Source organism: Podarcis melisellensis, assembly GCF_964234715.1.
Source record: "Podarcis melisellensis genome assembly, chromosome: 1".
NCBI lineage: Eukaryota > Metazoa > Chordata > Lepidosauria > Squamata > Lacertidae > Podarcis > Podarcis melisellensis.
The window spans coordinates 21,871,361-21,898,683 of record NC_138528.1 but is presented as its reverse complement, the minus strand read 5'-3'; the positions used below and the strand labels follow the sequence as shown (position 1 = coordinate 21,898,683).

Sequence of the window (27,323 nt, the reverse complement as noted above, 5' to 3'; positions counted from 1 at the left end):
AGGGCTGAGTTTGCCTATGCCTGAGCAAGACCCTCTTGGGATGTTAATCTTTGAACTCCTCCATTGTAGGCTCAGGTTGTATATTTGTGTAAATAAACCATAGTCTCCGCTGTGCCTCATTTCCGAAAGGAAACACAAACCCTGGGTAAGCTTGCTTGGAACCCCTGGAATCTCACACCACTTGGAGATTGGGGTGGCATGCAACAGAATTTTGCAAGCCACACTGAGGAGTCTGCAATGGAATGAAAATCCCAAAATACATGTATACACAATAGGACAGCAGCGGATGCGTATCTTGTGTTCATGGACACACTTCACCAGATTCAAATGGGCTGGGGTGTAACACTGGACAGCAGACAGGCTACCTGATCATTATTCCTGCCCATGCCCAGCCAACATAGTACTATAACCCAGCCTGATATTATACTATAACTAATGAAATTGTGGTCTGTTTTGTACCCATAACTAAGACCTGCATCTGCACCGTACATTTAAAGCACTGTTATACAACTTTGAACAGCTTCCCCCAAAGATTCCTGGGAACTGTGGTTTGTGAAGGGTCCTGAGATTTGTTGTAGAGACTCTTATTCCCTTCCCAAAACTACAGTTTGACAGAGTAGGTTGTCAATCTTGCTTCCCAGGGAACCCTGAGAATTTTAACTATGAGGATTCAAGAAAAAGGGCCATGCAGCTCATAGTTAAACTCTGGCATTCGCTACCACAGCATGTAGTAATTTTCACCAACTTTTAAAGCTTTAAAGGAGAATTAGGAAACCTCATGGGTGGAGGGAAGTACTGGGCTGTGGGGGAGGGAGGTGAAGGGATTAATTGAAATTGTTAAAGATTGGTATAGGATTTAAGAGATTTAAATTTTTATATTCTATAAGGAAAGCAGAAAGCAGCAAGAAATATCAAGCAAAGGTATCAGAGAGAAGATCAGTGTAAATGAAAACATGAGACTTAGGGTTTTGTTACATATGATTTTATTTTGGAGTTGTTTGTTGTAAAGAATGCATATTATGTGAATAAAATAATAAAGGATTTGGAAGTGCTTGGGGGGGGGGAGAAACCTCATGGAAGATGAGACTATTAAATACTACTTGTCATACTTGTTCCCATATGATGAAAACATCATCAATATAGTGTTACCACACCTCAAGTGATTGCAAAAATGGATTGCAAGAAACAAAAATACATTTAATATCAATGTCCTCTGTAGAGATTAGTTTTCTAAGATAACAATGTGTGATCTCAGCCTCAATCCAATTAAAACATGATGGCATCATCATCTGATCACCATCCACATAAGAAGCAGAGAAGAACACCTTTGTAGCTAGCTTCTAGAATTTCACATGCGCAAACACCTGGTGCCCAATAAAGGCTTTCCCTTCAGTTACTTCTGAGTAGTAGAGATCATCCCAGGGGTCAGGGATGATGGGAACTCTAGTCCAAAAACAGCTGGAGACCCAAGTTTGGGGAAACCCTGATCTGGGCAGTCTTGAGCATCTGGAGAAAAGGCAGAAGCTCAAATCATTGGAAGTAGGAGTGGGAAACCCCTTCAGCTATCAGGATCACTCCCCCATTTAAAGAACCGGGCGGATTTCCCTCTCCTCAAGGCACTCGCAAGGCAAAGAGGGAGAAAGCAAAGAAACTTCGGCTACGTTTCAACTCCACGGGCTACTCTATCCGTGGCCCTATCTCTAGACACTTCGAACGCCGCCTTTCTACGTAACGGGGGCGCGGCCACGGCCACGGCGGACGTGCGTGCTCGCGTCACTTCCGCACGGGGTCAGCCGCCTTGCGAAGGGATCGCCGACGTGGGGCTGACGCCGCTGGGTCCTGGTGCCCGCTGGTTAGTGGCCACGTCTCCCGGAAGATGGATCCGGGGAGCCGTGGCTAGACTGCGGCCTGGGCAGTAGCTGCTGCCGCTGTCAGCTTTTGTTCCGCCTCGCTCCTTTCCTCGGCGTCGTAGGCCCAGCGTGGGCTCCTTGGCTTCGGAGACCTGGGGTAGGAGCCGGCATGAAGTGAGACCGCGAGGGTAAGCAGAGGCCTACCTGGGAGCGGGGTTTGGACCCCTAATATAAAATAATATTAACAATAATGGCAATAATAATTGCATTTATGTTATCTACTGTGGTGTAATTTCGCTGTGTCTTGGGGAGCGGCTAGTACCGCGCGATTGCGATTTTATTTGTTGTTTATAGTCTTCATTTTCGCCCAAGGTCGCTCACACGCTTCTCCCCGCTCTCCCATTTCATCCCCACAACGGCCCGGCGAGGTAGGTTAGGCTGAGAGGCTGGAAATCAACCCGTGGGCCTAATGGTCGAGTGGGGATTTGAATCCTCTTCAAACCCCATTATTATGTTATTATTATTCATTTGTTTAAAGCCCGCTTTTCCCTCTGAAGGCTTTAACCACTATTTTGCACTGGCTCTTCTCTCTCTCCTGCCAATTATTATTATTATTATTGGCAGGAGAGAGAGGAGAGCCAGTGTAAAATACCGTAATAATAATAATTATTATTATTAAATTTATATCCCGCTCATCTTGCTGGGTTTCTCCAGCCACTCTGGGCAGCTTACAACATAAATAAAAACACAACAAAGCATCAAACATTTTTTTAAAAACCACTTAGACGATCAACAAACCAACCAGTAAATCAATAGAAACCAATGATAACAACAATAACAATAATAAAAATATTAAACAGTTTACAGTTATACCCAAATTAAAATAACCGCCAACCCCAACTAAACATTTAACCAACATCAACCCGACAAAGACAAAACAGGAACCAAAATTAGAACCGTTTAAAACATTTTAGTCAGTTGCCCCAACTCAAGAGTTGTTTAGGAGCCTCTTTTAGAAAGGACACATAGTGGCTTCAAATCAGTGTGAAGGTAAGTAACCTGCTAATTGTGAACTAAGTTAAGATTTAGCAGGCGAACTCCGCCCGTAGAGAACTGCAGCAGAGGTTCTGCCTTCCAAAAAAAGAGATTATTGTTGTTCAGCTGGAAAAAGCACAGGAGCCTGGCCACTCAAATTTTTTTAAAAGGTGGCAACCCTACTGTGGTGGAATTACTGCCATTGTAGAACTGTTCTTTGTTAAGGAGGTGAGGTGGTTTGCAGAGAGAGGAATGTGTGGGTCAAATATAGAAAGAAATTGGAGGTAGGAAGAAGAGGGTTGGGAGCATTGTGGAATTTACTGGCTGCAGTGAGGGCATGGGGCAGAAATTAAGTCTGAGGTAATATCTCTGGGAAAAGATGGAGCCTTTGGCAGAGCAAGATTCGATGAGCAAGATTAAAATTTAAAAGGCAAACAAATAGAGTAGGAGAAAAGGAGTATTATTGACTGACTGGAGTTTGAGCAAATAACAATGCACATCTCAGTATTTATGCCAACCCCTGGCCCCACCCACATGTTGTTTTTATTTTTGAAGCATGTTCCTCCTGTGCACTAGAAGAAACACCCACACAATTCATTCTACATAGCAGGCAAGGGTTTGCCAAGGTTGTGGCTTTCTAAAAACAAAACAACAACAAAAAAACTGGTTGTAGAGTGCTATATATTTAAAGATAACTTGGCTGTGGTTTTTCTTTATTTCCACAAAATGTGTTGTTTTTTCCTCCAGATTTGCAGTAGCAACCATCCCCAGGCCTGGAATACATTTATGTAAAACATGAGTGGAGCAATCACTGGCTGGCAGCTGTTTTCATGATGGTAGAGGTTTAAAAATCTGCTGCCATGATCCAAGGATTTGGTGTTGCTTGCCTGTTTCTGTGATTGTTTTCACACATTTGCCTCCTTGGATGAACGTCATAGCAAGGGGGAGACTAACCTGGCCCCATCCATTGGGTAGAGGAGCAGCAGTACTTCCCCACAAACTATTATTATTATTATTATTATTATTATTAAACCACTCTTCTGTGACTTTCTAAACTTTGCTTGCTTCCCTCTTTGTTCTCCATCCTTTTCCCTTTTGTATCATATTTATTGGAATGTGAACCTGCCGACAGGGGATCTCTTATGTTTTAATAGCTGTATAACACTTAGAAAGTTTTAGGTTCTTTAAAAGTGTTTCCTAGAGAAATGTAACATTTTTATTGAGGCCAGAATTGCTCATATAAAGTATAAATTATTGTGTGGATGGATCCTAGATGATGTGTGGTAGCTCAACCAAACAAACTTATTAATATTTTTGACTGATCTTTATTCGTATTTCTGGTCACATTTTCCAGCAGTGGGGTAGATGAACTTGTCATATATAAATGCTTAAACCAGTACTCCTTCCTTGGAGAAAACTTTGGCATTTGAACTGATGAAATATAGAATTCTACTAGGATTTATTGTAAATAAAAGACTGATAGGTCCAAATTTGTCTCTAGCACAGCTTCCATTGATTTCAGCAAGACTTGTACAGAATAGCTTCACAGTGAATTTTGTCTTGTTGTGTAAATCTGTCTGCCATTTGTCTGCTTTTAATAATTCTCAAAATCCATATATATACCTGCAAGCACCAAATGTTATGTCATTGCATCCAATACACTTGTTTACATCCAGATCTCTCATAATCTCATAGAAAGTAGTGATTTGTGGAGCAAAAGGAATGCATGGTTGAGCCAAGATGTATCTTTTTTCAACTCATACTTATGTCCCCATTGTCCAACTCCACCAGAACAGTCAAGGTCACAAAATTGTAGAGTTGGAAGGGGCCATGTGAATCTTCTAGTCCAGGGGTCTGCAACCCGCAGCTCCGGAGCCGCATGTGGCTCTTTTACACCTTTGCCGCGGCTCCGGGGCGGATACTAGCAAGGGGAGGAGGCGCATTGTGCGCCCCGACACTCCCCACTGTGGCGGGCGCTGTACTGGCTGTGACATCGCATGGGGGCGGTGCGTGCGTTAGTCACGCACTGTCCCGACGTCACCTTCCTGCCCGTCCACCCGCTACATTGTAAGGGGCATGTACGCTGGTCACTGTTTTGAAGGGGATTGAAGAACACACCCACAAAAAAGGTAACTTGTTAATTTAACGTTTATTTCTATGAGGAGGAGTAATTCTGAGGGGTCAAACAAAGAAATAATAAAAAAGTGACAAAAAAGTTATTTTTATAATGACGAGTTTTGCGGCTCCCAGTTTTTTTTCTTTGGAAACGGGTCCAAGTGGCTCTTTTTGTCTTAAAGGTTGCAGACCCTTGTTCTAGCCCAACCCCTGCAATGCAGGATTTTTTTTTGCCCAATGTGGAACTTGAACCCACAACCCTGAAATTAATAAGAGCCTCATGCTCTACCAACTAAGCTATACTTCTCCCCCACTCATCCCTTTTGCTCACTGAATGGGACATTCTTACTTTCTGTGTGATTGAGTTAGATCTGTGTTGAAACCCATGGATTTTCTCCCACAGCCTATGTCCTGTAGGGTTGCCTCTAAAAGTACTGCTGAGTGAAATGGAGATGCTGTCCATAAATGTACCATGTTAGATGGCATTGCCCTTCTGCCTGACACTTTCATTGAGGATATAATTTTAAAGAATAAGAGAAATGTTAACTTGGTGATTTGTTGGGTTCCAGCTCCAGTTTATGTGGTGATGGAACAACTTCCTCCACCAAGCTCTACAAAATTGACTTTGCGTGGCAACCTGAAGGAAATACCAGCTGAATGCTTTAGTTAAAAATAATAACAACCTATGTGTGATCTAAAAATCCCATTGTTTGACTCTCTTTTTCTCCCACCAGGGCGGATATTGGATCTTCAAATTCCATATATTTTTTTAACTTTCATTATGTCTTGGTTTGCTGACTTGGCTGGAAAGGCAGAGGACCTTCTCAACAAGGTGGATCAAGGGGCTGCATCTGCTTTGAGCAAGAAAGAGAGTTCTGGCAATGCAAATTACAGCAATAGCACCTTGGATGATGTCGGCGAGTTCCCCAAAGTGCACCAACAGACCCGGGATCAGCAGTATCCAGCATCATCTAAGTCTGGCTTTGTTTCCTCGGCAGCAGATAATATTAAACATCAAAAGGCAACAATCCTGGCAGGAACCGCCAATGTTAAAACATCATCCAGGATATCCATGGAATCTTCCCCTTCCACAGAGACAGCATCCATGCCCAGACCCTCTTCCCAGTTTGTGAGGAGGAAAAAGTCCGAACCCAACGACGAACTCCTGTTTGACTTTCTCAATAGCTCTGAAAAGGAACCAAATGGGAAAATGGACCTTAAGCGAGAGAAGAGCAGAGCAGCTGCTTCTCAAAATCACTCTCGGACTTCAAGCATCAGCTCCGTGTCGGCAAGTTCGCAGAGTGTCAAAACCGGTGAAGACGCTTCCGTTCGGAGTCAAGGCAATGGTAGTTAAACATAACTACAGAGGTTAAGGAATATGTTAAAGTGTGGTAGTGGTGAGAGGATTCTGGCCTTTATTATGATGATTACATGGTGCAAATTCTGATTTCTGTGTTATTAAAGGACTTTATTTTAGGATTTTTCTGCTTGCCACTTGGGGGGGGGAACCCCCTCAAGGTGGTTTCACAATAAAATTAGTAAAACTAATTAAAAAGATACAGTTCAGCTCATCAAAACTGCAACTTAAAATAACTTTTCTACAAGCCATCAATAAAACAGTAGCAGCAGTTAAAACTCTGGATTGGAAATATAAACCAGGATCATTATTCAATAAAAAGGGGTTTTCAACAGTCAAACCCTTTTAAAAACAATAAGTGAGGAAGCCAGACAAACATCCCAGAGGAAAAAGTTTTACTGTGATGGGGACACCACTGAAAAGGCCCTGTCTCTTGTGTCTTCTAGCCTGTTAGATCTTACCATTGACCCATGTGAGGGGTCTCCACAATTTACCTTAAGGCCTTGGTAAGATCATATAGGTACATCTGCCTTACACTGAGTCAGACCATTGGTCCATCTGGTTTAGTAATGTCCACACTGACTGGCAGCTGCTCTCCTTTGTTTTAGGAAGGGGGACATTCTCACCCCTACCTGGAGGTGCCATGGATTGAACCAGGCCTCTTCTGCATACAAAGCAAATGCTTTATTATCTGCAACCCATCAACCCTTCTTGAAGGTGGCAGGTGATCCTTCAAAGAATGTAGTCCCAAGCTATTCAGAGCTTTTAAATTGGACCTGGAAATGTGCTGACAACCAGAACAGCACCGGTGCTTTATCCTCTGATCGTCTGACCCCTCACAAGCTACCAAGCAGCTGCCCAGTGTTGTCTAAAACAGTACATGTTTGACTCTTCTTATGTTCTTAGCATTGCATCCTTGGTACATGTGTGCTGCAAGCACTGTTTCTTTCTGAAATTCCCTGCCATCCCCTGATGTTTGGTTTTTTGCCAAGACTTTAAATATTTGGCCAGTGGCATCAGTGAATCTTTCAACAATGATCAAATCTATGTGGAGTTTTTCTAGTTAACACAATAGCAGCTCTTAATTTTAAAGGTCTTTGCATCTTTAAGAGGAAGGGCAGAGTATAAATTAATATGATAGTAATAAATAGTTTATATTTTCTGTGTATTAGTTAGCTGAAAATTATGAAATGCAAGCTGGCACTTGAAACTTGTACTTAAAAGTAGCATCCGCTGTCCATTAGGTTTGGCCCAAGATGTTTGGGCGCCTAGGGAAGAAAAGCCTGCTAGTTAACACTAGTGGCAGAACCCACTGAGTTTTCCTCTGCAAGCTTTATTGTAGTGAACAGGAGCTGTTCCTTTGTGTGGTTCCCATTCATTTCATTACACTGGAGATCTTACTGGGAATTTGCACCCTGTGGGCCTGTTTCTCATTTTAATTCTGAGATCACCCCCTCCCCTTTCCTCCTGGTAGGCCCAACCTTCACCATGCATAAGTGTGCACAAATATTCTGCATGCAGTTTTGCACTTTCATTTGGCTTTCATTTTCTCTCCCATGTTGCATTTCCTCCTGCTGAATCCAGGAATCAGGATACCACATCCTGGCTTTTGTCTAGTATCTGTTTACTCTGCCATTGAAAATAAGGTTAGGTTTTGGGCTTTGTTTTGGTTAGCATGTTAGAAGAAAATAGATGGGGCATCCTATTTCACATATGTCTCCTGCATGGCGGGGAACATCATTTTGGATTTTAAAAAGATGCCAGTGTGCTCCCACGAAGCCATACTGAACAGTCGGTCAGGCTGGTGGGGTGATGAAAATGGTCAATTTTGAGGAACATAGTGATCATCAACCTACACCAGTCCTATGCAACTTTTGGCCCACTGAGTCTTGCACACTCCACCAACAGGGCACAATTGTTAGGACAGGGCCACCGAAAACAGCTCCACTCTCCTCAGGTGATTGGAATTTTGTGGGACTTGGAACACCCAAACAGGGCTATGGAGTAAGTTGGTATTTTTGTATGTGTGGCAGTAATGTAGACATTTTAAAAGAATTAATAGCTGGTGTGTCTGACTGCTATGGCAGATAATTGTATTTCATTAGACTACCTGGGAGTCAGTACATAGGAGCCTCTGTGGGGCTTGTTTCTGAGCAGACAGGCATAGGATTACGCTGTTCTGTTCATCGTAGAAAGTAGGTCTGCAAAGAGATGTGCTTGCTTTAAATGTGGCTTTCTGTACAGATACTCTGGATAGTTCCAGTTCTGGACTGGAGACTGATGTGGATGTTAAAAAAGACCCATTGCCAACTGCAGGAGCTAACCCCAGCCTCGCACCTAATGATGGGAAATCGCACGAGTTGTCCAATCTTCGCCTTGAGAATCAACTTCTGCGGAATGAAGTGCAATCTTTAAATCAAGAAATGGCATCATTAATTCAGCGAGCCAAAGAAACGCAAACAGGTAGAGGATTTATAGCTTTAACATTTCACGCTATTAACACCTTTGGAAATAGTTGAGGGTAATACAGCAAATGATTGGGAATGGTGGTAAGATAATTTATGTAAAGCCCTCTGAATACTTGAAACATGCTTTAAAAATTCCAAGTATTATTATTGATATGGGGTTGGATCCAGAGTTCCAATGGGAGGAAATAGCAGGGACATATTATACTGACATATTCTCCCTCCTGAATGTCTTTGCTGGATTCGCCACACTAGTGAGAACCTTGTTTTGTATTTTTACAAGTGTCTTCAGTCCTTAAGTCTTTTTTTTTTTTTTACACATTTCTGTTGTTTTGCTTAATAACATTTATTTCAGATAGTTATGGGCCCCATTTCCTAACTGTACTTAAGAAATTGGTAACACTGGGTTTCGTCCAGGCTTCTCCCTCCACAAACAGAAGGGCTACTTCTGTCCATGGATGGCTTTTGATCCAGTGGAAGGATTGTGGTGAAGGAAGCAGGGCAGTTGGCACCCCAGCACCACCCACTGCACTGTTTCTAAGGGTTCCCCAGGCTTCCATAGCAGATTTTAGAAGAAGCTCCAAAGGATGCTCTTCTAAAAGGGAGCTGACAAAAGCATCCTCCCCTTTTTTGTTGGTACAAGTCGGTGGTATCCAAGAAACGTGTCCTGATAGTGCAGGGATTTCCACTGGTGCAATGCAGCTTCCCCTCTCCTTTCTCCACACCCTCCCCAGATCTGCTCTGGGGGTCTAGAGAAGGTTCAGAACAGATGAAGGAGGAGGAGTGGGGGAGTTCCATTGCACAAGTGGAAATCCTTCTGCTGAAGGGGCATGTTGATTTGAAACTGCCCAGTATATCTGAATTGGGACAATGTGGTCAAACACTGCTTATTTACTTTCATATTTAGTATTCTAATTTCTAATCACTGGCAAAATCATGCTACACAAACTAACGATACAAACAACCTTGTCAATCACATTGATGTCTGCTGACTTAAACTTTTGCAGAATTAAACAGTGCCCGAGCAAGAGTTGAAAAGTGGAATGTTGACCATTCAAACAATGACAGGCTCGTTCGGGAACTTCAAGCTCAAGTGGATGATCTGACAGAAGCTGTTGCCGCCAAGGATTCCCAGCTAGCTGTCCTGAAAGTGAGGTTACAGGAAGCCGATCAGCTTCTCAATTCACGTACTAAAGCATTGGAAACAGTGCAGAGTGAAAAATCACGGTACTAATATATTCCTCTTGCCTTATTATTTTTTAACTAGAGCAGGGTTTCCCAAACTTGGGTCTCCAGCTGTTGGACTACAACTCCCATCATTCCTCCTAGCCTGCAGGACCAGTAGTCAGGGATGATGGGAATTGTAGTCCAAAAACAGCTGGAGACCCATGTTTGAGAAACCTGGAATTAGAGAAATCAAGGTCTTTAGGTTTGCTGTCTCTTAATGTATCTCTTTTGCTTATAACATGATTTTTGTATCTCTCAATAACCTGATCATTGGCTTTATCATCAAAGGCATCAGTCGGATTGCTCCAGCGGTACTTCTTCTGTTCATAAAGGAGAATGCTCATCATATGCTGTGCTGAGGGCCTGATTCAGTTGATACATTTAGTGCCGTCGAAGCTGCTGCCACAACTACTACAGTTGCTTCCATGTGGTTTGGCCAGCTTGCATGATTTTGAAACCTAATCTGTGACATCTGCAGGTGTGGTTTCGAACCATGGAATCTGCCCAAGCACTCTCTGTCGAGATCTTACTCATGTCCCTTGTGATGTGGGAGCCACCCCACAACAGTGGCTCATTTAAATAGGGCCTAATTTTCACTGGAATGTGCAGCTCCTCTCTGGAGCTGGAGAATGGGCGGCTCCTCTCCTGAAAGCCCAGTGGCTGAAATGCATCAATCCAGGCTTCTTCAGGGTTTCTAAGGGGGTGATGTGAGCTCATTGCACCTCTTGTTTTTCTTAATAACAGCATCATCATTTAGTGTTGCAAGCTGCTTCTTAAGCTCCCTGAGGTATTAAGGCCCAGTTCATTATGTAGTACCAGTGACTATAACTTAGAAAGCAGAACAGATGGAAAATCTGTTTGCATTCTCTGCATTGGGAAGTGTTCCGTTTTAAGGTGGCTCTTCCTCCTCCATTCGGTTTGTGGAAACTGGGCTGAATTCAGACAAATTCGTAGAGGTTAAGGCTCTCAGTCGTTACTAGTGATGGTGGAGTACTTCTTGCCAGGGAACAACAGCAGGAGAGAGCTGTTGTCTTGCGTGTGGGCTTCCCAGGTGCATCTGGTTGATTCTCAAGGGAGACCAGAGATTTTTAATCTGATCCTGCAGGAGTCTGGTAAAGTTGAGTTTTTCTTCTCTGGAAAAATGAAAGGAAGCAAAGAACCCAAATGCAGTCAATGTCCTTGTCAATTTTCCTTTGAACAGGCAAACAAACTTGAAAATGTAGTTGGTACAGTGGTACCTCAGGTTAAGTACTTAATTCGTTCCAGAGGTCCGTACTTAACGTGAAACTGTTCTTAACCTGAAGCACCACTTTAGCTAATGGGGCCTCCTGCTGCTGCCACACCGCCAGAGCACGATTTCTTTTCTCACCCTGAAGCAAAGTTCTTAACCTGAAGCACTATTTCTGGGTTAGCGGAGTCTGTAACCTGAAGCGTATGTAACCTGAGGTACCACTGTAGTTTGTTTGTCTTGAGATTAATTTTCCCTTTATAAACTTTGAAAAAACACAGAGCGGGAAAGTATGCAATATAACATTTGGCTCGGGGTCTTCTTCTGTTTTTAATTGAGACTTCTTTTTTGTGAAAACTAGGCACTAAACTAGAAGAATACTGTGGAGGAAATAATAGAACGAGAGGAAGGAACCACTGGCCTGCAGGCCAAGTTTGGCCCAGCTCAGGTCCCGATTTGTTCAGTGAGACTTTCCCCCTAAACTGCATCCACCTGCTGTTAGATGTGATGTCAGATGTGGGGCAGGCAGAGATGCGGCTGGATCATTGTGAAAAATAGGATAATGCAGCATGGCTCATGTCACTGCCCATCAGCTGATGTCTGTTGACTCTAAGCCTACTAGACCTGCTGTGCAACAGGCTTCCCTGTGGGGAACATGGTTGCGCAGCTCATCCCTTCAGAAGCAGCTTTGCCCGCCATGTGCTCAGCATTGGCAAGCATGGGGTGGGCAAGCCCCTTCCACAGTGGTTCCTAAGTGCTTGCGCAAGGGCCTCCCATGGGTGGGTAGGATAACCCACCAGTCCATTGTCTGGCACCATAATGACACGACGCCATTGGCAGGTGAGTTGTCACACCCACCTGTCAAAGTTGGCCTGCTGGATCGGGGACAGATAAGGATCTGGTCCACAACACACACAAAAAGGTCCCCCACTCCCAAAGTAGAATATTACAGTACTATGGAAAATATGACATTACTATGGATTGTGTCTTGATATACTTCACATCTTGTTTCACTAAACCTTTGCTGTCTTCCTCTCCAGAATAATACAGGATAACAGCGAAGGGAACAGCCTGCACAATCAAGCTCTCCAGACTCTTCAAGAGAGATTGCATGATGCAGAGTCTGCGCTCAGACGGGAGCAGGAAGGCTACAAACAAATGCAGGTTAGAACAGCAAACTTGGAATCTGGTGCTTCACTTCAGTGACTGAGGAACTGCAGTTGACAGAGTGCAGTAAAGTGCCTTCAAATCTTGACGCTGCTTCTCCTCCCTAAGCGCCCCTCATGCAGAGTCTGCCCATTTGTCCACCTAGCTCAGTATCGTTGACACTGACCGGCAGCAGATGGCTTTCAGACAGGAGTCCATCTCAGCCCAACTTGTATATAGATTTTATCTCTTAATTATGAATGGTTTCTGTAATAGGTTTTTATTATTTGTAAACTGCTCGGGAGCCTATTTTGTTGCTAAGAGTTATATAGACTTAATAAGAAACAATAATGAATAATGCCTTGCAACTCCAGGGATTGTACCTGGGACCTTTCTGTGTGCTGTCACTGAGCTACAGCCTTTGCATATGTACATTATAGTTATAATTAGTTGCTATGGAGCAGGATCACCTTTCTTTCTTTCTTTCTTTCTTTCTTTCTTTCTTTCTTTCTTTCTTTCTTTCTTTCTTTCTTTCTTTCTTTCTTTCTCACACCCTCCAGAGCCAGTTTTCAGTCCGCAGGGGAGAGCTGTGGGGGAAAGGGGTAGAATCACTTCCACCAACAATGTCCCTTCCAATTTTCACATTTTTTCTCTACGTCTCTTTTTATTGTTTTGAAGTTGTGATAAACATTAACCTTTCCTTTGCAGAACGAGTATGTGGCTCGTCTTGGTAAGTTGGAAGCTGAGCGTCAGAATTTGGCTGAAGCAGTTATTGCAGCAGAGAGGAAATCTGCAGAGGAGAAGCGGAGGGCAGATGAATTTCAGCAGCAAGTCAAAATGGCCAAGAGCGGCCTGGAGTCTGCTAGGCAAGAACTGGTAGACTACAAACAAAAGGCTACACGCATTCTCCAGGTGAAGCAAATTTATTGGATCAAAATTCATACCTCCCCTCCTTTTTATCTCTTTAAAAATAAAAATTAAAATGTTCATACAAAGTAACCCAGACCTTATCCACAAAGATACGTATGCAGTCATGTTTTACTGATAGCTGGGACTGCTAATGAGAACCTTCAGGTATTATTATTATTTACTGACATACTTACTCATTCCACCTTTTCCCCAGACGGGATTCAAGGCATCTTACAGATTTAGCAGCCTTAAGAGATGCTAAAAACCTAGAAAAAGCAGTAATTAAAAATGAATAAACATTGACAAAAATTGAACAATATACATATAGAAAATCTATTTAAACCATACCAATAATTACAATAAAACCAGCATGGCACCACCCCTTTCATTGAAAGTAGTTGTTTCCCAGCTATGGGGTTGGTTGGCAGGAACACATAACTAGTTACAGAGTTAGTATCCCTCCAAGTAACAGCTGCTGAGGATGAACCACAGGGAGCTGCCGTCACCTTCAAGTCCTGCTGTTGCCAGATTCAAAGTGAGCCCTTCTGGGGTAATAAATGTAAGGTATTATTTTTTAAAGTGTGTGCAATCAAACATAGACTCTGGTGATTACTTTGCAATTTCATTAACATTACTTCTATATGTTAGGTTGTTTAATGCATGGATGTAATGTTCATTTTTGTAAAATAAAAATAAAAATTAAGCAGCTAATATAAACAAGTAAAATTACGTTTTAAATCTCAGTCAAAAGAGAAGTTGATAAACAGCCTGAAAGAAGGGTCTGGCATTGAAGGCCTGGATAGCCAAACCACAAGCATCATGGAGTTGGAGGAACTGAGGCACGAGAACGATATGCAAAGGGAGGAATTACAAAAACTGCGGGGGCAGATACAGCAACTGAGGACAGAATTGCAGGTATTGTAACATCCGTAGCTGCTGCTTCTTCTTCTTGCCCTCTTGCTTACGACATAAAATATCTCAAACGAATTTACATTTTTTTAAAAAGAGTTTAAAACAAACACTGAAAGGAATAAAATGATGGCATATACCAGAAGTGCTCATCCTGCAGTAAAGGACAAAACCCAACTCACCTACTAAAAAATGGAACATCACTACAGGCTAGCATGTTGTCATACAATTTGATCCCCGTTAAGAACCAAATGCCTGGGGAAGGTCTTAACATATTTTCCTGTTGCCTAAAAGTTGGTAGTGTTGGTGCCAGGCGCACTTCTCTGTAGGTAGCCCGGGTGGCATCAAGGAACAGACCTGTTCTGCTTTGCAAGGGGGCCGAAATGCAGGGTTCAGGTTGGTTAATGTGGCACAAGAATCATGAGCAGAGGAAACTGCCTTGCACCAAATCTTGGCCGTTAGTCTGTCTAGTTTAGTATTGTCTACACTGAGTGCCAGTGACTCTCCAGGGATTTGGGCAGGCCTCTTTTCCAACATTGGCCTAAAGATGCTGGAAGTTTAATTTATTTTATTTACTGAATAGGGCTTGGGGAAGAGAAAGAGAGCTGCCGTGGGGCTCCATTGAGAGGAAAGGCAGGATATAAATTTAATTTAACAACAACAATGAGAATGGCTAGGGTGTTGCTTTTGAAGCAGGATGTGTCCAATTCAAATCTTCTCTCGGCCTTAAAGCTTGCAAAGTGACCCATGAGCCAAGCCCCCTCAGTCTAACTTAACTCGCAAGGTGGTTATGTGAGGATAAAAGGATAAGCATACAAAGGAAGGAAAGTGTTAATTACACAAATGTGAGAAATAAAATTCATCTGCACTGCCCCAGTGCTATCTTTTTGCTCATTAAATTAAACCAATCCTATATTTGGCCCAAGGCTTCAAGGTGGCTGCACCCATTGGCTACAGGTGCTTCCATTTGAGATCTTGCGGGGAGACAGGGCAGGATGCATAGAGAAAGAGAGCGTGAGAGAATGAGTGAGTGTGTGTGTGTTCATCTGCCACCTTTCCGTAGGATATAGGACTGGGCGCCTCCAGCTACTGGCAGAGAGATTTGAAGCATTGGCCACCATAGATTAAAAGATAGAAGTTCAGAATACACGGAGCAGTAGAGCTGGAAGAGACTTCAAATGACATCTGGTCCACCCCACTTTCAGTGAAGGAAATCCATTATAGTATTGCAGCACTCTGATTAGCGGCTATCTAGCTTCTGCTTAATCTCTTAGGCAAGAAGTTGGCCTTTTCAGGATTCTAATGAAGCACCACCAGCACATCACTCTAGAGACTGCATGCTTGGCTCAGTGTGCCATGAAGATAGGGCCACTTGCTCCTGTTTGTAAGAGTTGCCATTTATGAAATTGCATACATAAGTAACATTTCCTTATAATGCAGGATATGGAAACCCAACAGATAAACGAAGCCGAGTCCACAAGAGAACAGATTCAAGATTTGCAGGATCAAATTGCAACACACAAAGCATCCAGGCAAGAAGTGGAAGCTGAACTAGAGAGACAAAAACAGGTACGTGTTGGAGAGAGGTTATCATTTTGCCGTACTTAAATATTTCCTGCCACCCAGAACTTCGAAAAACTATTTTGGCTGGTGAACTGCATGTCTTTCTGAGGGAATTGAGGAAGATGTGATTAACAGGTGCTTATTGAGCCTATTGAATGAGGTCTGTGGAGCAGGACAGGATTATAACTTTTTATTAAACAGAATTTTTTTTTATTAAACAGACTTTAAATTGAAAATCTTCCAGAATTGCAAGGATTTGAGCCTCTCAAATGTAGGTGGTCTTTAAGCTCCCTGTGCCCATAAAGACCCCAGCTACCAAACCAAAATCTAGACAAGACGAAGAAGTGCTGTTGGTTCGGGTTAGGTTCTTGGAATCTGGGAGTGAGTGTTCGGCCATTTTGGATGGGGTTGCATTCTCCCCTCAAAATCAAATTAAACCACCAGGGAGTGTTCCTGGATCCAGTCTTCTTTCTGGAAGATCAGGGAGGTTGTTGGCTGTGAGTGCCCTTTCCTTGAGAAGCCACAATCTGGCCAGAGTCATTCATGTCCAGGTCATTTCCACTTTGGATTACTGCAATGTGCTGCCTTTGAAGACTGTGTGGAGCTTCTGTTTGTTTTGCACATATGAAAGTGTATATTTTGCACATTTGCACTAGTTGCCTGTTCACTTCCTGGCTCAAAGTGTTCGGTTTGATCTTTAAAAGCCCTAATCTTGGTAGATATCCAACTGCTATAAAGAGCCAGCGCAGTAGATAAATACAGTTGTGAATGTTACTAAATGATACACTGCAATGGTCCTGCCGACAGGGACATGGAGTGCTTACCACCACAGCTATGGTGTTCATACATTAATGGAAATCATGGTGTGCTTTTGCACATAATTTTGATGTTATGAACCCTTGACGAGGTCAATGAAGAGCCCTCAAAAAAAGTTGTAATCTAGCCTGATTCGAAAGGTCCTGTCAGTGCTCACTTGGAAACAGATCGGTTTCCCTGTATCTCATGAATCTTTCTCATTTGTTTTTAGTTTTTATCATGCATATTGTGAGATGAAGACAAAGTCACAGGGAGTGAAAAAGGTTTAATTTGCTTTACCTGGTTGGAACTCTCAATCTTGTAGGATTACTTGTCCTTCCAGAAATTCCATATTAACTAGAGAGTGGCAGGCTGAACTAATGAAAAGGCAAAAGATCTACGTTTGCTCTTGGAAGGCGGCTGCATAATGTTTATTATTATAGTATTATGAAGCCATATGGTGTGCCCTGTTGCAGTTTGATGGACAGTCCGTTTTTAGCCTGTGCTTTGGCTCTGAGGTGGAAACTCTTAAATGTACCCTGGCTCATCCATTTGAATGGGCTTGTTTTAGCACATGAGTGTTGGGTGTAATTCGCTTCAGCCTTCTTGCTTGTTATTTCCAAGCAATACTTGGGTTAAATAGTTTGAAAATAAGGATGAAATCTGACAACAGTGCAGTCCTGCTTTATAGTCATTAAAGAGCACTTACTGTACATGTCAGGTAGGTCCCATCGCTCTTGTCTTTTTGGCATCTGTTGAAGATTTTCCTGCTTCAGAATAGAGATCTTTCTCGGTCTGTATTGAATTTGAAAATGATGTTTAATGCATTTTAATGGCTTTTCTTTCATTTGTATGTGCAAACAAATTTGAATTAGCTTTTTATATAAGTAGTGACTTTTAATTGTATGTATATATGCATCTGTTCATAAATGAAATAATAATCGCAGTGCTGAACACAAGGGTATGCAGCCCTTGATCCACTTACTGCATGTGACCAGAGAGGCACTTGTTGCTTAAGTAATGCCTTTCTAGCCTGCAGAGTAAGTCTGGAATATGTAGTGCAAATTTCCTCGTAAGCAGGCATGGGGAACCTGTGGCCCTTCAGATATTGTTGGAACTATAGCTCCCATCAGTCCCACCCCAGCCATGTTAATTGCATGCAAGGGGGAATGCCAGTTCACTCAGGCCTGTTTCCATAATAGATGTCCTCTCTGCTGAGCTGGTTGCTCAGCCATCCAGTCCTTATGAAGTGACGGGCCTTTCAAATAGACTGGCAAGGGTCATTTGCCTTTTTGGGACAAAGGGAACACTTTGGAAATCTAAAACTGTTGTGAGCACCACCAAATTCTTATTTCACAGAAGGAAAACGAGGTGTTCAGAATCCCTCTCCTAAACAGGCAAAACTCCCATACACACACACTCCCAAAGTGCAGGTAGCCACTAAACTCCCACTCTCTACCTGACAGAGTGCTATAGTGCACTTTTGGAACCAGACAGAATATTTTTGGGGCAGTATTAATATTCCAAGAGGCAGCCCCACATTTGATGTACTGGGTAGCCTGGGGTGGCCCCTGCCAGTTTGGTGGAGGGGGCTTCCGTCCATACTCTTAAGGGCCAACAATGCCAAAACGCTTCTCCACAATCCCCATCCTTAAAACGCATCATTATGGATCTCCCAGGCCCATTTCATTCAAGGTCTTCATCCTGTGTGATACTCGTGCTATTTCACAGTGCCCCGAGTTGTCGTTTCCAAGAAGAGGCATATTCTGAAAAGGGCCCCTGATCAAGTTCCGCTCATTTATTTCCATATTCATACCCAGAAGATGTTGCTAACAGGCTTGGGAGTCTGTAGGTGTCTCTGTCACCATGCAGAACTCACAGCAGATGAAGCCAGTGTGCAAGGAATGCCAAGAAATGAGGCAGGGGAACATCTAGATGTGAAACGTCAACTTTTCACCACTAAAGAAACAAAACGTGCTGGAGCTGTCCCCCCCCCCCCCCGTACCATTCTTGTGTGATCAGCCATTCATCTATATGGCTGGCACTGCATTCCATTACCCATAATTTTATTCAGCCTTGGATAGCCTTAACATGCTTTTCTCAACTCTTGACGTACCCTTTCAGCTGTAGATGTGGAAACAACAATCCATTGGTAAAAAACAAAGGGACCTGGTAGTGGCATAAGGAAGCAGAGTTTACTTAACCATCCCATTTTAACCATCATTGCTGGATACATTTCTTTTCCAGGAGCTACGTTACACTGAAGAAGAACTGTACCGGACAAAGAATACTCTGCAAAGTCGGATATCAGACAGAGAAGAGGAAATTCAGAAGCTGAGAAACCAGGTAACTTGAGTAGACTTTAATTCTTTTCATAAGAAGGGGAGAAACATGGAAGCCCCTTGACCTCCTTGGAAGAAAGGTGTGATGTAAATGTAGCACAACAGAATCATTAGCCAACGTACTGCTGGTAGATACTGGAAGAAACCAAAAGCTTCCTGTGAAAGCACATAAATGCTTTGGATGTGAGGGTTGCTGGCATCACAGTGGCCTGGCACCACAGTGGGACTGCTCCAGATGTTGGGTTGGTATTGGGTTTTTTTAAAAAAATCAATTATATTAAATACAGTGGTATCTCGGGTTAAGTACTTAATTAGTCCCGGAGGTCCGTTCTTAACCTGAAACTGTCCTTAACCTGAAGCACCACTTTAGCTAATGGGGCCTCCTGCTGCTGCTGCGCCGCCGGAACACGATTTCTGTTCTCATCCTGAAGCAAAGTTCTTAACCCGAGGTACTATTTCTGGGTTAGAGGAGTCTGTAACGTGAAGCGTCTGTAACCTGAAGCGTATATAACCTGAGGTAGCACTGTACTGGCATTCTTGTACCTGACATTGCTTGGGACTTCAAGTTGTGCAGTGAGTGATATTGTACTGTATCTTTGCTTGTGTTCAGGGAGAGCCAAACAGGGAAATTGATTTAATTCACGCCACTCGTATGTGATAGTCAAGATGTTTTCATCTCCTCTATCCCTTTTCCTCTACCTAGCTGACAAACAAAACACTAGGTAGCAGCAGTCAATCGGAGTTGGAGAATCGGCTTCATCAGTTGACGGAGACACTAATTCAGAAACAGACCATGTTGGAGAATCTGAGCACAGAAAAGAACTCGTTAGTCTACCAGCTGGAGCGATTGGAGCAGCAGCTGAAGGCTGCCCAAGGTCCTTCAACAAATGGCCCCTCCATTAATATGGTGGGAATTGACAGCGGCGAAGGTAAAAATGGAGGCATGTTGACAAGTAACAACCATGTTCACTAAGGATGTGTGCATTGTAAATAAATTCATGTTAGTACAGTGGTGCCCCGCAAGACGAAAGCCTCGCAAGACGAAAACCCGCTAGACGAAAGGGTTTTCCGTTTTGGAGGTGCTTCATAAAACGAATTTCCCTATGGGGTTGCTTCGCAAGACGAAAAAAATCTTGCATTCCCCCCGCGGGTTTTTTCCCGCTTTTCCCGCCCTTTTCTTAAGCCGCTAAGCCGCTTATCAGCTGTTCCGCTGATAAGCCGCTTAACAGCTGATCGCTGGAAGCCGCTTGACAGCTGTAGCGCTAATCTGCTAAGCTGTCAATGGGCTTGCTTCGCAAGACGAAAAAACCGCTAGACGAAGAGAATCGCGGAACGAATTCTTTTCGTCTAGCGAGGCACCACTGTACATGGATAGAATGGGAAAATACCTGGAAGCTAAACAGGTTGTGTTGCTTTCCCCCCTCCAGTTAGAATCCAGTGGGACCCACACCAAATGTTGCAGTGGATCTACTCTGAGTATGAGTTGGTCATGTACAGCAGTTTTAAGAGAAGCAAGTCAATGACTGCGTAGGGCTTTTCATTGAACTATAGTTAAACATTTGATTACAACCAGTTTACATGTTGAAAGTTTAACCTGCCCTTTTGTAGACATCAGTGGGCTACAGGAAGACACATGGGGGTGTTTTAATTCCTTTTCAAGCAATTTTGTTGCCAATATACCCAAACTTTTCTGCAACGTATTCAAAATAAAACCTTGCCTGTTTTCGAAATGTTTAAGCTTGGAAGGAAGTCCTTCTTTTTAACTTTGATTATTTATTTTCATTATTCTATCTTGTATATTTTTGCTCAGTCTTTTCAGAAATGATAAATATTCTTTCCCCCCGCTCCTATTTAGTTGTGGCCAGGTGCTTAATGATAGTAAAACTACCCAATGCAGTCATTAGCTTGCTTCTCTTAAAATTGCTTTTCACTTTAAAATCAAGGTTTATTTTGATTTGATTTTCTTGTCTTAAAAAAAAAAAATCTTCAAAATAATTATGCATGGTTGGGGGCTATCTTTAGGCGCACCCCCTCCACTTTGAACCTACTAGAAATTATAAAACGTTGTGTGGGACTGGAAGTGTGAGCCAGTCAATTGAGTGTAATTAATCAGTGACTTCATCAATGACTTCATCAATGACATATAATAATGTGGATTTCAATTACAATTACATTCTAATGTTCTTAATGCAATCAGTAAACTCAACAGGACATTCCATCTTATCAAAAGTTATAGCAAGGGAAGTCTTTCATCTAGACAGAGCTGTAGGAGAATTTTCAGAGTATTCCAGCACCCTTCTAAGGCAGTAGTAGCCCACTGCCAACTCAACAGATTTAATCCTATCATCTGGACTAGGGTACCACAGTCCAAGACTCAGAAACAAACAAGGTGTCTGGTGCCAGAGTTAAAAACAACAACTGGTTTAGTAAAAGGCTACGGATGACTTGAGCAAGTTGGCTCTGCTCGGCACTATATTTGAAGTACTTTCAAAATGCAGTGTAGCACAGTTGTAAACCAGTTTACTCTGAAATAAGATACACTGTTTCCATTGAGGCTTACTTCTGAATAACTGCATCTTTATGATGGCAGCCTTAATTTGTCATTTGGCTGCAATCAAGATAGCTAAAACTCCTTAGTCAGTTTACAGTCCAGCTTTTTTGTTTCAGCGCCCCTGCAGAAGAGTTGGGCCTGTGTTGTATACTTTCTTCTCCTTCTTACTACATTTAAGTCATAGCATTTCCCCCAAAATGAATCTCATTTATCTGTGTACATGAGCTTAAGATGTGCTCCTTCTGCTATCCCAATTGTGTGTACACATATCCTGGGATTTTTATTCCATTGCAGAGCACTCGGTGTGACTTTCAAAATATGAGCTTTCTGTTGAAGTCAAGTGGCATCTAAGCTGGGTCCTTCAAGTGTTGTGTTTGGGTGGTATCCTAATAGGTTCTACTTAAGAGTAGAATCATTGAAATGAGGGGACCTAACTTAGTCATTTTGGTTAATGTCAGTAGGTCTGCTCTTGAGTAGGACTATAGCCCTTTTCATTTTTTGTCACAGTAATGTCAAGCCATATGTGGACTTTCAGTATTACCGACTGGTTGATGGATTCTTTTTTCTGCTACTAATTTTTTAAAATTGTTTTTAATCTAGGTGCACGAATGCGAAATGTTCCTGTCCTTTTTAGTGATCTTGATGTTAATGCAGCAGGAATGTATGGCAGAGTCCGCAAGGCTGCCAGCAGTATAGATCAGTTCAGGTGAGGAATTGAAGCCATTGCGGTTTTCTGCCTTTCCCTCCCCTCCCCAACCCACCTGTCTACTTACAGTATCAGCTAGTAATATAAACATAATATGAAAAACCGGCGAGGTGAACGAAGGTCCTGAATCTGGTACATGGTCGTTTTAGAAGTAAAAAGCCCTCCTTGTTCTCTCATACAAGCCCACTGATTTGCATTCTTCTTCCGTCACTGCTCTGGTGGGGCAGGAATCATTCTCATTGTCCCATTTCTCCATACTCTTTGAAACCTCAAAAGGTATTCTGTGTTAATCTTGAAAAGTTACATATGTAAGCAAACGAAAGTTGTCTCTGTAAAGAAACAAGATAGGGCCTATAGATCAACCACCTTCTTATAGGGATTTCAGAATCTATCCCCATCTGTGTGGAAATCTTTGTTCTGTTATGTCTTATTTGATGGCTTAGAGCTGGGATGAGGAACTCCAGCCCACAAGGTGGATATGAACCACAGCCAAATTTTGTCCAGGAAGTTCTCTCCTGCCCTTCAACTATTTAACAGGGCGCTTTTAGGATGGAAAGGGTTAGATGTTTTGCAAAGTGTGCCATTACAGATCTTTCTTCTGTTAAGAATTTCTGTTACAAGAAGGTCAAAGAAGAAGGGGAGATGTCTCAGCAGAGAGGTAGACCTTCGTTCTTTGTAAACACGCAAAATGCGTCCATGCATTTTGCTATTGCATGCAAGAAATTTCCAGGATGCAGTTGTATTTAGAAGTTTGAAGCTTTGATGAGCTCTAAGGACTTGCCGTTCTGCTGTGAATTGATGCTTTCAGCTTCTTTTGGTAGGATTCTGGAGTTATTTTTGCCTGTTGTGCAATCAGGAAAGATAAACTGCTGGAGAGTGTGGCCTTTTAATTTTTTTACAAAGTTTCTAAAGGAGAAAATTGAAAGTGACACTTGAGTTTAGTTACCAAGATTTAAATGTATGTCCATTGTGTGTTATTTTGTGTGGGCCTTACCCTACCCACTACTGGAATACAGCCCCTCCCCCCCCAGCCTCACCTCTGGATACTGCAACCTATTCTCTTGACTGTGGCAGAATGCTTCTTTCAAGCCTAATTTCAGCAGGGGATGGGAACCTGCCAGGAACATGTCAGGAGTGAGTGCCCACAGGCTCCATGTTGTCACCCCGTGTCTTACCAGGTTGTTGTTGTTGTTTAAAAAAAATAACCACTGCTCCAGAAATGATTTAAATAGTAGTTCATGGCTGCAAGCTAATAATATATTATTCCCTAATGTTGATATTGCATTTGGTTGCAGCATTCGACTTGGAATCTTTCTACGACGGTATCCCATCGCAAGGGTATTTGTAATCATTTATATGGTGAGTCTGTTTAGCCTACTTTGAAAGCACAGCAGTTTTATTCCTTCTTACATAATAAATAATCTTCATCTGACAGGCATTGAGTGGCATGTACAAGAAAAATGGGATATAATTAACGTTGGCAGTTGAGCATGCTCTGTAAGTAGGTTATGCAAGCTGCATCTTGGAATCATGCAGCACAATAGATGCTGGCTGTTGCCTTTTTAAAAAAGGTCTTGTGCTTCAGTGCAGTTTTACCGTTGGCTCTTAACTCCTAGTAACAATAGTTTGCTCCCTTGAAGTAGCAATGTGCCATTTCTGGCATTAGTAGTTGCTTTCTTTGACTTAACACTTGCTTTTGGTAGAGCAGCATTTCCAACGTGGAAGCCCTGTGGCTGCGCAAGAAGCTAGGAACTGTCAAAGGTTGAAACAGGCACACGGCAGTCCTGAAGACAAGCTTTCATGGGAAGATCACTTGGGTTGAAGGCCTGGAACTGCCTTAAGAGAGGAAACTGAACATCTTGTTCCGTACCCTCACCCTAAGCCCATCACAGCAAGCAGGCTGCAGGCTGGTGCCTGCTTGTTCCAGGAAGCTCAGAACAATGAACATGTTATGGTCACAACCCTGGAGCTGTCTTGCCATAGTTGTGCCTCTCTTTGTGTACCCTATCACTGTTTAGACCTACAACAAACTTTTTTTAATAAGATTTTAATAATAAAAATTACACTTTTTATCCTAATTTAAACTAAAATAAATAAATAAATAAATAGTGATTCTGTTGCTGTTGCTGCCAGGATCCTTTCTATTTATCTCACAGCTTCCTTGCAGCTAAAGCATACAGTACCATCCTATAGGTGGAAACCAGAATGGACAGAAATGCTGTTTACCTTCCCACCGCAGCGGTACCTATTTATTTACTTGCACTGGTGTGCTTTCAAACAGCTAGGTTGGCAGGAGCTGGGACAGAGCAACGGGAGCCCCATCATGAGGATTCGAACCGCCGACCTTCTGATTGGCAAGCCCAAGAGGCTCAGTCATTTAGACCACAGCACCACCCACGTCCCTACTTGGCCCATTTAGCTCAGCATTGTCTCCACTGACTAGCATAGGGACCCTGCAGAATTTCAGCCAAGGGACATTCCCACCCTACCTGGAGGTGCTGGGAATGCATGCAAACCAGATGTTCTATCATTGTTTTCCTACTCAATCATCGCGGCAGATAAGATTGATTTTTTTTTTGTATGCCATGATTGTCCCAAAAGAATGCGTCTGTTTTGCCTCTACAGGGGTGAATAAATTTCCAGCGCATGTAAAACTCCTGTCCTTTTCCACTAGAGGGAACTTCAGCCTGTGCTTTGTCGTGGTATCTTGCCTTGTTATATAAGCAATCCCTTTTTGAATTTCATCTGTCTTCTTTTGGTCTCTCCACTTGTCGAAAAAATGACTTTCTCGAGAGCATATTACTGAGTGTCTGAGATTTTCATTTTTCTGGCTTCACAATAGTGACGTACTGCAGGGGGCAGAAAAACACTTCAGCCGAACACCTACATGTCGTTCCCCCCATGCCAGTTCCAAATATTAAATCAAATGGGCCATGTTAATTCCCCCCTCCATCTTTTAAAATTATTCAGACCCAAAAGTCCACTCCCACTTAACAGTAAAATCTTTAGATTGATATCCAAGTTCAGTTAGCATCTGCAGTGTATCAGCGGGGGTTTGGCCTTCCCACAATGTAATCTATAATCTCTTCAGCAGCCATTGTCGCTGCCCACGGGAGACTCTCACAAGGTCACTGTGGTATTTGAAAGGCTTTTCATAACGTGTCTGAAACTGCACTTTACTTTGCCATCGCTCAGCGCCCTTGTCGTGACTAATGCAAGAGTGTGCCTTCTCGGTTCGGTGAAAAAGGGGGAAAGTCAGAATTCATTTATTTTCTGTTGCACCAAAAGCTTTTGCTTTAACCGTTTTGGCATCTGGGTAGGTAGAGAGTCAATGTGATGCAACAGATAGAGCACTGAGAAGAACTGAGTTCAAATCCTCCATTGGCCAGTAAGCTGACTGGGTTTACTTTGAAGTGGTCTCTCTCTCTCAGCCTAGCTGACCTCCAGTACATATGCATCTATGGGGCCATTCTATTTTTCCTTCAAAAAGCAGATGAAAGGATAGCATGGAATGACGTATGCATAGGTGAACTGCACCGCAGAAGAGCTGATATACCAGGGGTCAGCAGGAGGCTGGTCCACTGTCCCTCAGACATTGTGGGGGGCCGGACTATATTTTGGAAGGAAAAAAAAAAAGAACGAATTCCTTTGCCCCACAAATATCCCAGAGATGCATTTTAAATAAAAGGACACATTCTACTCATGTAAAAACATGCTGATTCCCAGACCGTCCACGGGCTGGATTTACAAGGTGATTGGGCTGGATCCGGCCCCTGGGCCTTAGTTTGCCTACCCATGTGATATACAAATGCAAATGGGTCTCTCTGCTTATGGCATTCCCCCCCCCCCCGCCCCAGCCAATGCAAGTTCCCCATCTGCATGTGTGAGGTTTTATGGGGAGCACATGTCCCATTGCTGTTCCCTGAGTGGAATTGGATGAAGTTCCCCTAACGGTGCAGGGCTTTGCCTCAGGAGTGGGATCCAGCATAGTGCAAAGTCTCTCGTTCCACCAGAACATTCCTCTCCTCTCGTCTCCCTGCTCACTCCCTAAATCTTTTCTAGGGGTCCCCCCAAAACATCTGGAGCAGATTTGGAAATGGTGTGTGCATGGGGGGTGCCCAGAGAGTCCAATTCTCCAAGCTGAAATCCATATGGTGACGGGATGCGGTAGTTGAATACTGCCCAGGGTGTTTGGGATTCTCACAGTTCATTGTGTTGTGCACTAACTCCTGTTTCTCTCTTGCCAGGCGCTGCTTCACCTCTGGGTCATGATTGTTTTGCTCACCTACACCCCAGAAATGCATCATGATCATCCAAGTGGGAAATAAAACCTGATTCCGGAACAGAAACATACTTAGATGGTTTATGTAACCTTCATTGGCCAAGAAGAAACCCCCCAGCAGCTGACTGTTTGCAAGGGAGAGAGGGGTTTTGGCATTGGAAAACAGGACAGCAGCTGCATTTGTTTCCTTGCTACTTTCGCAAACTTAAATTATTTGGCAGGTGATCTAATTTAAGTATCTTTCACTTCCGTGAGACAAAAGCCATATCCCTGGGGGAGAAGGCTATTCAAAGAATTCTAGCCTCTGTTCTGTCTTTCGTCACTCCCTTAGTGTTGCACACACTTATGAAGCCTGTGTAGAGCAACACCATTTTTTGAAACGTATACATGGATATGGGGCACACTGTATTTTTGATCCTGCAGGAAATGGGCTCTAATCAGGGAAACTAACGGTAATTAGAAGCTAAAATGAACTTCCATTCATTATTGCACCTTTTAACTTTGTAAATATACATTTAGCTTTTCTTTAATAAGCTCTCTCACAGACCTGACATCTGCTTCTCAGAATTTACCTTATCTGTAAATAGCTTTAAAGAGAAATAAAGAATATATTGTGCATTGCTTTAACTTTGGTCCTTCAAAAGTATGGAGTGTCATCCATAGTAATGCAGAAAACTGATATTTTTGAACCATATTTTGATAGTCATGTATAGTCGTGTACATATGCAACTGTTAGATTTGAGTGCCTTTTGTTTTTTGCATCTTTGCCATTGCCCATCAGTTGCCTTATTAAATCTTTCCTGTCTTCAAATTTTCATGGTATCGATCTTAGCATCATGCTCA

At 42.8% G+C, this 27,323-nt stretch overlaps 1 protein-coding gene across 2 annotated transcripts; it reads left to right on the top strand.

Moving 5' to 3' along the window:
- The first annotated feature begins 1,804 nt into the window (after nt 1-1,804).
- On the top strand, nt 1,805-27,107 carry GOLGA5 (golgin A5). Of its 2 annotated transcripts, none has more exons than XM_081911229.1 (13): nt 1,805-2,007; nt 5,735-6,346; nt 8,602-8,820; nt 9,830-10,049; nt 12,318-12,441; nt 13,132-13,335; nt 14,077-14,247; nt 15,682-15,810; nt 18,847-18,945; nt 19,645-19,870; nt 22,093-22,198; nt 23,494-23,557; nt 26,446-27,107. In XM_081911229.1, exons 2-13 carry the CDS (start codon nt 5,782-5,784, stop codon nt 26,524-26,526), a joined length of 2,208 nt encoding a protein of 735 aa, XP_081767355.1. In that variant the 5' UTR covers nt 1,805-2,007; nt 5,735-5,781; the 3' UTR covers nt 26,527-27,107. The 2 variants fall into 2 exon arrangements, with proteins under 2 accessions (XP_081767355.1, XP_081767354.1); XM_081911228.1 differs by having other exon boundaries at nt 1,805-2,038.
- The last annotated feature ends 216 nt before the right edge of the window (nt 27,108-27,323 follow it).

What these genes read in the sequence shown, in the direction of transcription:
- GOLGA5 (XM_081911229.1), top strand. Translation starts at nt 5,782, where the DNA reads ATGTCTTGGTTTGCTGACTTGGCTGGAAAGGCAGAGGACCTTCTCAAC. An exon ending in AGCCAAAGAAACGCAAACAG is followed by an intron (nt 8,821 to 9,829) that starts GTAGAGGATTTA and finishes AAACTTTTGCAG; the next exon opens with AATTAAACAGTGCCCGAGCA. An exon ending in GTGCAGAGTGAAAAATCACG is followed by an intron (nt 10,050 to 12,317) that starts GTACTAATATAT and finishes CTTCCTCTCCAG; the next exon opens with AATAATACAGGATAACAGCG.